Source organism: Corvus cornix, chromosome 18 (assembly GCF_000738735.6).
Source record: "Corvus cornix cornix isolate S_Up_H32 chromosome 18, ASM73873v5, whole genome shotgun sequence".
Lineage (NCBI taxonomy): Eukaryota > Metazoa > Chordata > Aves > Passeriformes > Corvidae > Corvus > Corvus cornix.
Window position 1 is genome coordinate 9368580 of NC_046347.1, and position 11883 is coordinate 9380462.

The window sequence follows — 11883 nt, forward strand, 5'->3', positions numbered from 1 at the left end:
CAAGTGTCACTTAGTTCCTACCCTGTTTTAAGTGTGCACATGTATAAAAAATGTTTTCAGTTATTAATTTATTCTTGTGATCATATTCATTATACCACATTATGTCTACCAGGCACGTGTCTAATGACATGTTTGATACACACTAATTCTTATGCCTCTTTTAATACAGAGCTTACACAGACATTTTAGGCTGAGCACGGTGCCAGTTGGCCACCAAAACAGGTGCACATTAATGCTATAAAATCAGCATTAGGAGCTGTGTACCCATATTCTGGCCAGCTGCAAGCACTTGCTCAGCCCTCCCAGGGCACAGCAGTCATGCCAGAAAAATGGGATAACCTGTAGGAGTAGCTGCATCCAGTGCTGATGCCTGGAGATGCTGATGGTGAGGTCCTGCTGCCCAGGTCTGGCCCTGATCTTGGACCAGGATACAGCTCCGGTGTGCGAGTGCTCCCCGATCCTGCAGAGCTGAGCGTGATGGCTCTTTGTGTAGCCAAAGCCCTGGGTTAAGACTTTAAAATTCAGGTGTAAAATTTCTGGCCTGTTTTTCCTTCCCTATGGGGTTTTTGTGCTGTGCCCAAAGACTGTCTCCAGCTAGAACACTGCCATTTATACACAGAAATTAAAATAAAATGAGGAAAAAGGTCACTGGAAGATGGCTACCAAGAGTCACCAAGTAAGTAATTAAAAAATCAGATCAGGAACGCAAGTGAAAACAAGGAAAATATCCCTAGAAAGCAAGTTATGAAGGTAAACCTCTTTCAAAAGCATGGGGTGGAACAGGATAGCTGTGTTCTTCCCCTCTTAATTTGCTACCAAACTATAAAGAGGATTCTGTTTTAATAAGCACCACAGTAGCGGGACACTGCAAATGAATTGTTCGAACAGCTGTAATTAGAAGTGGTGCTGTGAACATAATTCCTAAAGGCTACATGGTTTATTTCAGGTCTTGCATCTTTAAGGATCCCAAAGCACCTCAGAACTGTCTGCATTTGTCAGCGCTAAAGGCAAGGACAAGAGCACAGCAAAATGTGCAGAGCAAAGGAGAAATGCTTCCCATCCTCTGGAGCAAACCATGGGATGTTTAATCTCACAGTGAGCAGATTGGCACAGTCTTGGATAAATATATTTTGAAACACCCAAATAACTTAAAAAATGAAATTTGGTTGACTCTTAGTGTGATGTAAGCTCGGATAGAGGTTGAAAGCCTCCCCCTTTGGAAAGTCTGCTCACTGTCTTGGAGCATCTTTTGCCAACAAAAATGTGTTTTCACAGTGGGCAGAACTGGGGGGACGTGGACCAGCTCTGATCCAAACAGAGGGTGGGAACATCCAAGCAGCTCCACACATGAGCCAAGAAACTCAGCCTCTTGCTACATTCATTGGCTTTGGTTCAGTGTGTGCAGAGGGGCTTTTGGACTGGAGCTGTCTGTGTCCTACTGCTCCGTCTGGAAGGGGTCAGTCTGTCTGCAAAGAGCACTCTGGTGACCCCCAAATTGCTGTCATGGCAAATAACTGAGCCCCTGCTGGCTGGCAGAAGGATGAGGGTAAGGACCCAACTGGTTTGGGTTAGCAACTCGGTTTTAAGAAACATTTCCAAACTGTTACTGAGCTCCCAGATCTATTAATTGATGTTTAATCATGTCTCGGAGAGCTCTGTTTGATACTGATGTTTTCCAACAGTTGCCCTAATAAAATGCAATTGAAATGGTTAACGTTGTTCCTGAGCTCCAACGGTACAGAATAAACTGCCTTCAGCCAGGTGTACATCAGGTGGCTAAATGGGAACAGGAGGTTAAATCTGGGAGGAAGCAGAGTCTGGAGCTCTCCCTCTCCAATGGAAATCAAGTTCCTGAAGTTTTGGTAGTTCACAGTTGCAAGCAGATCACCTTCCCACACTCAGCAGAGTCATATCTGGAGCTTAACAATCCATTTTGGGCTATTGGCTTCACTGGCTCCAGTACCAGGGCTCTGTTCAATGAATTTGAGGGATTCAACCCTGTTCACAATCCCTGTGGATGAAAATGTGATGTGACACAATGCAACTTGCTGTTTCATCATCTGGCTAAAACCAAACTAACACACAAAGAAACCAAGTCTAGCAAATTTTGCATTAAAAGATATGCATTATGTAAAAGAGCATTGCTATGATTTACTTGAATTTAGAATATCCACTGGACAAGGACGATTAAAGCCCACTATTGCCATTAGTGAGTCATGCACGGAAGAGTATCACAAACTTTCATATCTGGATACCTTTGAAAGCTCAGCCTAAATAGTCACAAGGTCTTCCAGCACTGAGAGTTTGTTATTTCATTTGCTTGCAGGCACTTGAATGCTGGGGGCTGAACTCTAAAAAACCTCAACAGCATGACAATTCTTCCAAAAAATTCATCCAGTGCCCTGCTATCAGCTATCACTGATAACCAGCGAGCTGTGAGATAGGTGTGCGCAGCTCCGATAGGTATTTGCAATAAGTTATAGTTTGGATTTGATTACATTTAGGCAATGTTCCTCTGGCAAGATCCTATTTCAAGTCATAATTGTGACATGTCATGGTTCCTTTTTAATGCCTTGCAGCACCAATAGATAAACTGTGCCTCTGGGATGCAAGGAAGACAATAACAATCCCAGTGTTATTGAAGGCTATATATTTGGACAGGAGAAAATATCCAGTCATCCATATTCCACAGAAAACTGCATCATTTAAAAAGTATAAATGGGAGACAACTGATCTGAAACCCCTGGTAGAGAACTGGCAGTGACTTAAAAATGGTTATTAACTTAATCTGAAAAAAACCCTGGCAGCTAAACAAGGGTGGTAATTCCTGCCTGAACTGGGTTCCTCTCCCACTCGAGCAGGGGATGTTCTGCACTTCTGAATATCTCAGAAACATTTGGCATTATCAAGCTAACAGGACTGGCTAAGCGAGACACATTCAAAGGGCACAACTAAGTGGCACAATTCCAAAACAGCAATTAAAAGGCGGAATGCTTGAAGAAGAACAATAAAAGAGGTTAATTCGTATCAGGGCTTGGCAATTGGTACAGGAAATACTGTAATTCCATAACGTGCTCTCCCTTCACCCAGCTCTTCATACTACGACCGAATGTTTATAATCTATCATTCCTTCATGGATAACATTTGACAAGAAATGACTCAATTCTGTTGAAGAATAATATACAGGGTTATTTTTAAAGTAGGCAGGAGCCTGGATTAATCCTGGGAAACAAGTAAAACAGGTAGAGAAAAAGAGAACCCAAACGATACCTTTGGATAAGTAAGTGATTATATGCTTTTCATTGGCAGGATGGCACAGAAGATGGTCAAGAGTTAAGAAGATAAATTAAAAATCTCAAATTTCTACCTGGGGCAGTATCTACTAGTTTTCTAGAGAAGGACTCATGCACTGTCATCGAAGAGCTAATTTCAAAGGTATCTCGTTAGCAGAAGGAAGGTTACAACTTTTCAGCAAGAAGAGGCAAAAAAAGAAAGAGAACAAAGATGTTGAGATGACAGGATGCAACGGGAAGGAGGAGAAAGAGGGGCTGGACTATCTGCCAGGCTAAATCAAGAACCTCTTCAACACTTCTACTGCATTTGACTCACAGCATGCAACAACTGGCAAAAATGCCCCCAGATCTGAAGGGAAATCTAGCTAAAGTCTGTGTAGGCTGGGCTATCCATCCTGCAGGCAGCTTGCTCGGAGGCTTGCTATTTTGAGATAGTAGAGAGGACACTTGTCATTAATATTATGATAAATCTCAATATAGAGAAAGCCTCAAATCTTGCTGTGGTCCCCAGCACCTCCGTCTGCCCCTCAAAAAAGTCACAACCACACTGAAAGAAAAAATACGAGCTGAAGCCCAGGAAAGAGCCACCTTCCACGTTAAAATGCTGAAGACAAAATGAACTGATGTACTTTGGGAGTGGAGACAAATAACTAAGGGAAAGAACTATCTGGGAGTAGAAGAGGGAGGACAAAATATGTTGCAATCTAACTGATCAAAACACATTGGAAAAGTGAGAAGCTTTAGAACAAGGCAGAAAAAAACCGTGAAGTCCTGCCCAGCACTGGTGCTGTCTGCTGAAAACACCCCTTTGTTCTGAAGTCATAAATGTGTATCAGCCTCTCAGACATATGGGCAGTTGTGCATTTATCCTGTTTATTTTACTACTCCTGTGCATCTTGCCTTGCCATCTGTTGGGAAGAATTTGGATGCTGAACCATAAGTCTGAGATATAATAAATACCAGTAAACAGAAATCTAAAACGAAGATAAGCACCGAGTAATGTTTGGAAGCAGGAACAGTTTTTCAGTTTGATAGTTTGATTTATTTCCTGAGATGAGCCTTGGCTCAGAAAAGAAGGACCAGCAGGAAAAGGTCCAATTGAAGGGACAAATCTGTGATCCCTTCTCTTATATTGGCTTCATATTGGCATAATTCCACCGCCTTCCTAGAAAGCAGTTAAGTCTACGTAGGTGGAGGATCAGACTTAATCCTGTCCCTCAAGGAAGACATGCTTAAACACCAAATATTGCACATATAAAACATAAGTTGCAAGCAAAATGTTTCAACCCCATTTAAAGCAGTGTTCATGCATCTTCCCTGAGCTGGGCAGCCCTATCGCCGTGTCCCAGTTTCTCCACATCTTCGTTTCCATTTTATTATTAGAATGAGAGGGAAGTGGGTGGAAAGGAAGCACAGTTATCCCTCCTAGTCAGGGGCAGAAAGATAAAGTAACTGGCCCCAGATCAAGCAGGAAACCTACCAAAGCCCAGAGCCACAAGCCCATCCTCCTCCTCCTTCACCTCCTCCTCCTCCTCCTCCCCCCTCTCCATTTTCAGTTTGGGGATACAGAAATTCTACAGAAATTGCTGCTCTTTAACACATAAACCACAGAGACACCAACTAAATATCTGGGAGCTGGGAGGTGTTAATAACAGACTTCAGATTACACTCAGTACCTAAGTACTCCTACCTCCTCAAAGGAATTAGAGATGAGATGAAAGCACTTGCTTCCCTTCCTAATATTTTTTTTTTTTTTTCTCTGTTTCTGGAAAAATACACAGGACTACAGAATGGAGACATCAGATACACTCCCCTTATCCCTGAGTTCTTTATGAGGTGTTCTGCACCTGGCAAGACTGACCAAAGCTACAGGTGGAACAGCACGACCTGAGCAGAGGTGACACTGTGTGACCCAGCAAATGGGAAAGAATGCACTGAAGGAATAATCACTGTGTTCAAATTTCACAGGAGCAAAAAAAATACATTTTTATATTGACTTGTTTTACCAGTTTACACTGGCGAGGGTCAGTAGAGCTGCCAGCAGGCAGGGCAAGCCCTGGCAGTATCTAAAAAGAGCAATAAAAGCCCATGGCAGAAGTTCAGTTAAAGATAACAGCTGCTGGACGAAGCCCAAAGGCTGCATTACATCATTGCAAAGGTCCCCACAAACCCCAACATGAGTTACTATGGCTCTGAAAGATCCTACCACAAATGCCACCTGTCAAGTCCTCAGAACGTGCAGTGTAACTATATACAGAATAAAACAGTAACTACAGCACAACACAACCACGAGTATCCTATTTGTACAACCCAACACCTCCCTGACTCTTCACAAAACATTTCTGAAACCTCCACAGAACAATCCTGTAACTGAGGTAAGATTAATACTCTCCACATTGCATCCTGCACAGTAGAAGGAGCTTTACAGCTGGATTACAAATCTGCTTTCATTGGTTTGCAGCCTTCAGGGAGCATCGCTAATGCACACAGAGTCTTTGGGATCTAAGTTTTGCACTGGGATATCTGACATGCTGAGAGCCACGGGGAAAAAACCAAAACCTTTGTGTAGCCTGATAGCTCCTAACTGGATGTGGAGTAGATCAAATTCAAGAAAGCAAATTAATTCATTAAAGTGACATATATTCAGTCAATTAGCTTCAGATCCCTGTTTCATAGAGCAGGGAAGAATAGACGTTTTGTGACATCAATATGATCATTCGAGAGCCTCTGTACAAATGTTCAAAGAGGTGCACTGAGGAGACACATGCTTTTTTTTTCATTTGAGAACAGATAATACCTTAACCCATCTTCTGCTGACAGGTCCTCCAGCACCAAATTTCTCAGCATTTTAAAGTATTTTATACTATGGACAATATTTCAAAGGGATTGAACTCTGTGTCCAAGAGGCAGCTCCAAATTCAGAAACTCTAACAAATGGAATGCTCTTGAAAAAAAATTAACTTAAAAAGGCTGTTAAAAAATCACTCCATGAATTGCTGGCAAAACTGCCCTGCTTCTGCCAGGGTTGCAAAGCTGACATTGGAGTGCTAAGAATTGCTCTTAAAAACAGTGAGTAAAACACATGGACCTTCCCCATGTGTTTTACCAAGGAAACAAAGATGGTATGAGCAGGACATATGGAATGAAAGAGTGAAAATACGGGCTGAATCTCAGCAAAGTCCTTCACTAATGGGTTTATGTTTGTGTTGAAAGATTCATGGGTGAAAGTTCACTCTTCAGGAGTGCAATAATACGTACATATTGTCCTAAAAATAGGCCATGGCATCACAAAAGAAGTTTTTCAGAGCAGAGACACCCATTTGTGTATTCTCCATTTGCAACCACTTTTCTTCCATGGTGTGAGCACAGGCTCAAGTGCCTGCAAAGACTAAAAAGAGCAACCACCTCTTACGGAGCCTGTGGATACAACCTCCAAGACAGGTCATGTCTGCTCTTAGAGTGATTTAACATTTGCTCTACACCAAGTAACACTTCGGCCACAGAACTGGAAGAAAAAGTCTGCATTGTATTCAGTTTATTACAAACAGTGGTGATGCTGGAGCTTCATAGCTGTGCTTGGAGAATACTAAGGAATATTCATTCTTTTTGGATGAGCCATGAATTTGCAGTATTGATGGATAGCAGCCTGCCTCTATTTGCTTGCCTCAAACACTGGTATAAGCATTTTTATTTTGTTTTTAGGAGTATCCATGGAAGCAGCGCATGCGGGTGCCGCAGCTCCCATGTTTGTGCGCATTCATCCAAGCTGGAAGACTTGCAAATAATTGTGCAAATGTGCGTTTGTGCAAGTTTTCAAATCATAAATGATTTACTCGATCCTTCCTCCCCATTATAAATGTTCCAGCCACGCAGCCAAAAAGGACACGTGAGCTCACATGAATTAAATAGCCAACTGCACCACTTGAAAAGTAAATGGCAAACAGAGACTACTAAAAGCAGTGGACACAATGGGTTCAAAGAGATTCATATGCGAATGAAGTGTTTAATAAAATACTCTTTGAATAAATTTAAATTACAACTACATTACTTGATTTCCTATCTTGATGTCACAGAGCCAGCAGAGCGCTCTATTGTAAGCTGTCCTATTAACTTCAGCACGATTGTTCACCAAGATAAGCAGTTTCAGTGGATAAAGTGGTGGTTTTAACATTGTGTTTTCCTAGGCAAATACTTTAATCAGATCTTCCTCGTGAGTAAGACTGCGAGGCTTACAAAGCTGTGCTGCACATTTCCCATAGGAATAGGGGCTGCTGGGAAATCTGAGTGGTTTAATCTCCCTTTCTCAGGTTAGCTTGACCACAAAATGGTTATTCACAGGACACAGCTTTTGCTGTGTTTTCAAGATCCTGCTCTGCACCCAGGGACCCACAGCTTGTGACAGCCACAGCTCGAGTGTGGACATGGAACAGAACAGCAGCCACGCAAAATGGGGATGATTTGCTCTTCTTGTGAATTTGTGGGCTGGGGTGCAGGTTTCAGGTTGATTGGCTGCATGGGGGCTCTGTCAGAAACTCCCTACTCTGGTGACATTTCAACTTCAGCAGCCAAGGCTGCATTTACTGTGGTTGTCTCGGGCCCAGAAAACCAAACCACAGCTTTTCCAGAGAGCCCCTGGGCCATCTTCCTGCAGAGGCTCAGCCCCTTCTGTCCTGCACATCCACACCAGGAATCATTTCCGTTTCTGACCGAAGGCAATTACCTTGGATATTACTTTTAAAAATCCACGCAGAAACAGAGTGCTGTTATTTAAAATCCACTCAATGAACCTCCTACCTCCACCTTTGACAAACATGCTAAAAGAACAAAATTGGGATTAGACAGGCAAGAGTTTGACTGATGTATCATTAACGCTGCTTCTTGAGTGACTAAGCTCCATAGTAGTAACAACTACTAGTACTGAAACATTATTTCATCCCTGCAGCTCCAAACAAATAATATGCTTGATCCCTAAGCTGTATCACTCCAATTATGATGCCAATTTGTTGTAAAATATTGTTTCAAAGAAAATCAGGAAAACATTGAGGAGCACCTGATAATTGAATTACAAGTTTATCCTTTTACATCCTGTTTCAGTAATTTTGTTTGAAATCTTGAATTGGGGCTACTGAACAGGTGATTGCTCAAAATCCAGCATACAGATTGTTTTATGGATAGAGTTGAGAAAGATTTTACTGGGAAATTTCAATTGACCTGAAATTTGCGGAGCGAAATGCTTTATGTATGTCAAAAACAATTTCAGAGGCTGTTTAAGGCATTTTCAGCTTCTGCACATTTGTGTCTCAGATTTGGCCTTTTGACATGAGTGAAATGGCAATAAAGACCATTAAAATAAATGAAGGTGGTTTTTACAATTATTTCTCCAAAACACCAGAAGATTTCTAAAAATAGGTTTGAAGCCAGACCATTTAATCACATATAAAAATCCATAACTGAAGTTATTTTCCTGCTAGGTATCTCCTCAGAATTGCAATATTACCTTTATATTACTGAAAGACTCACCCACTTCAAATGAATGAGGCTCTGAAATGGTCAAGAGAGTATTGTTTTAAATCAGCTTCTGGAAATGGTTTTATTATTTTGTAAAACAAAGGAATGGTTCCATGTTGAAATCCAAGTCCCATGGTATGGTTTAAAACATGAATAATTTAATGTATCTATAGATTTTATCTTACAAAACAGAACATACTGAAAAAAGAGGAGAGAATGTAGTCTCTGCTCCTCATCTCTGTGAACAGATGACAGCTTTCTCAAATTGGGCATTCTTAGCACATATTTGACAACTTTAAAAATTGTAACTTTATAATTTGATTATGAGCGTTTGAATTTTGAGCAGAACAGCTGCCTTGCTGATTGATGCATCCCATGAAATCCCTTTTTATCCCCCAAACTGGTGGGGGTTGGAGCTTTACTTGCATACAACTCCTGGGTGCAGCTGTTCAGCCAATGCCCTGGTGAGTGCCAGGAGGGCACCGGTGCTGCCCAGTGGTGCAGTGAGACTGGAGCTCGGCCGCATTACTGGGAGCTGCTTCAACACTGCCCATTCCTCACAGCTCCCCTGACTGCTGTTCTCCTAAATAAAGTTCTGACTTAAGCCCAGGTGAAATCAAGGCAGAAATTCCACCAGTTTCAGTCGAAGCTGCACTTTACTTCTATGAACGGTGTTACTGGGAGACCACACAGAAATCCTGACATTGGGAAACTCAGGGATTTTTCCTGACAGGTCCAGCCTAGCTGAGCAAGCTCAGCAACTCCTGCAAGATGCAAACAAACTTATTTTCCATGAAAAACAGAGACTGAAGACACTTAGAACAAGCTCAGTGAAGATCACAAGATTCAGTTCAAGTGGAGGATGCTCAGCATCGCTCAAGCAAACTCAGGAGCTCTCAGATGCAAGCCTGCATTTTCCAGGTGCCGTAAAAGCCCATGCTGAGAGTTAGATTTCCTTTAAGAGTCATAAAGTCAAGCATTGCTATTACCCTAAACCTTCACATTTCAATAATCCTTCCTCTCTTTAGCATCCAAAAAGATTTCCTCTTTGTACAGCTCTTCCATGGATGCCTACTATTACTAGGTAGCAAATCCGATATTTTAAGAGAAAAATCATGTTACACTGTAGCCTTAAATCATTAGCAAAAGGAGAAAATGAGAACATGCATGAGAATGAGGTGTTTTCTACCACGCCACAGCATTTTCTGGGGAGAAAAAAACCCCATCTGAACACAGCTGCGATTCTGAACTGGAGCTGGGCTCGTCTGGGCTGAGCCGTCTGTCAGTTGGAATAAAGCACAAAGCCAGGTTTGCGAAGTTCCCGTGTGCTAAGCCGTGCTGATGGAATTGGGTGCACAGCAGCCCGCCCTGCAAGTGCATCCCTGTGGGGAGAAGGGCTCCGGCGTGCCCCCACCCCCACGAGCCACAGAGCAGCTCGGCACAAGTCACCAGCGTTCCTCTGCTCTCCCTTTCCCCCACACTCTCCCTTTCCTCCAGCACCACGGAGGCTCTGTTGGCTGTTCACAGACAGAATGGACCAGCAGGTGAGGAGCTTCAGAGCCACCGTGGTGGCCACGGCCCCCACTGACAGCACAGGTCCCTTTCCCGGGGATGTGCCGCTTTCCCACGGTCAGAGCCCCGCGCTCTCAGCTGGCAGATGTTGTTTCCCATCTGGGCTTTGCGACCTGCTCTGCCAAATCCTCGCAACACCCATGTGCTTCTTTGTCCCGGCAGCTACCGCCGCGCCTTCTCCACAACTCCATTTTCAGAGCGGGAGCCACATGTTCGGCCTCTGCGGGGAGCGGGGTCTGCTGCCCAGCCCAGCCACTAAAACACCCATCTATTTATTATTACTATCCTTCAGCCTGACCCTCGGGCTGTGTTAAGCAACCCCGAGTCCACATTGAGGCACCTGAGCGGTGGCAACACCACCTTCACCTGAGCTCCCGGTGCCTCTGTCTGAGGGCAGACTGGGAGGAAGTGGAGTTCCCACTGTCCTGCCCGAGAGCTGTGGTTGAGCTCCAAAGCTCCTAAAGCTCCCGGGGAGGTGCCCCAGCCCCGAAGCCTGCAGGGCTCAGGTACGCCCCAAAGCCCCCAAAAGCCCCGACCCCGCCAGGAGCCCCTCAAAGCCCCGGCGATTGTCGCGGAGCGAGGTCGCCCCCTTGGGCAGCGCTCCCCTGGGCAGCGCTCCGCATCCCGCCGCCGGTTCCCATGGCAATGTCGGAGATGCCGGTTGCCACGGTAACGCCATCCTCCTCCTCGGCCGTGTCCGAGGCAGCGGCGCGGCTCCGGCTCCGGCCCCGGCCCCGGCTCCGGCGGGGCTCAGCCCGGCGGCTCCGGGTCCAGCTCCGGCTGGGCTCTGCCCGGGCTCTGCCCGGCGGCTCCGGGCGCGCAGCCGGGTCCCCCCCGGGAAGTTGCTCCCCCCTTCCCCGGCGCGGCCCCGCTACCTTCGAGGCAGCAGATCCTCCAGAGCCCCGAGTGCGTGAGATCGCCCCGCGCTCGCCGCGGCGGCCCCTGCGCCTCGTCCGTCGTGATGTTGGTGCCGTTGCAGATGTGGGCGCTGGAGTAGAGCCAGTAGTCGGTGCCGATGGCGATGGCCATGAGGCTGAAGGCGGCGAAGGCGCCCACCGTGGTCAGCAGCATCTGGACGCCACGGTCACACCACACCATGGTGCTTCATAGTCCCCGCACGGGCGCAGGGGGCCGCACGACACCGCCCGGCAGCCGCCGCGCCCGCGGGAGGCTCCGAGTCACGGGGCGGGGGGCGGAGGCGGCGGCGGGGGCGCGGCGGCGGGGGCCAGGCGGGGGGAGCCGCTGCCGCCGCCGCGGGGCCGGGCTCCGCCGCCGGCCGCGCCCCCGCGCACCGCCCCGGCCGCGCAGGCACCGGGGACGGGCGGAGAGAGGCAGGGAGGGAGGGGCGGCCCGGCCGCGGGCACCGGAGGCACAGAGCCTCCCGACCCCCGACGTGACGCCGCCCCGCTGGGGAGAGCCCGGCCCCGGCCCCCCGGTGCGCGCCCAGCGAGCATCGCTCCGGTCCCTCGGTCTGAGCGGGCTCTGCCACATCTGACGTGTTCCATCCCGG

The 11883-nt window shown here is 46.2% G+C and overlaps 1 protein-coding gene across 1 annotated transcript in view; it reads right to left on the reverse strand.

Moving 5' to 3' along the window:
* The window catches only part of CACNG4 (calcium voltage-gated channel auxiliary subunit gamma 4), a 43608-nt gene extending 32043 nt beyond the window's left edge, over positions 1 to 11565 (reverse strand). The window contains exon 1 of the mRNA XM_039562377.1: positions 11249 to 11565. Within this exon, the coding sequence (XP_039418311.1) occupies positions 11249 to 11471 (223 nt within the window). The 5' untranslated portion in view covers positions 11472 to 11565. The remainder of the gene's footprint in view (positions 1 to 11248) is intronic.
* Positions 11566 to 11883: the final 318 nt, after the last annotated feature.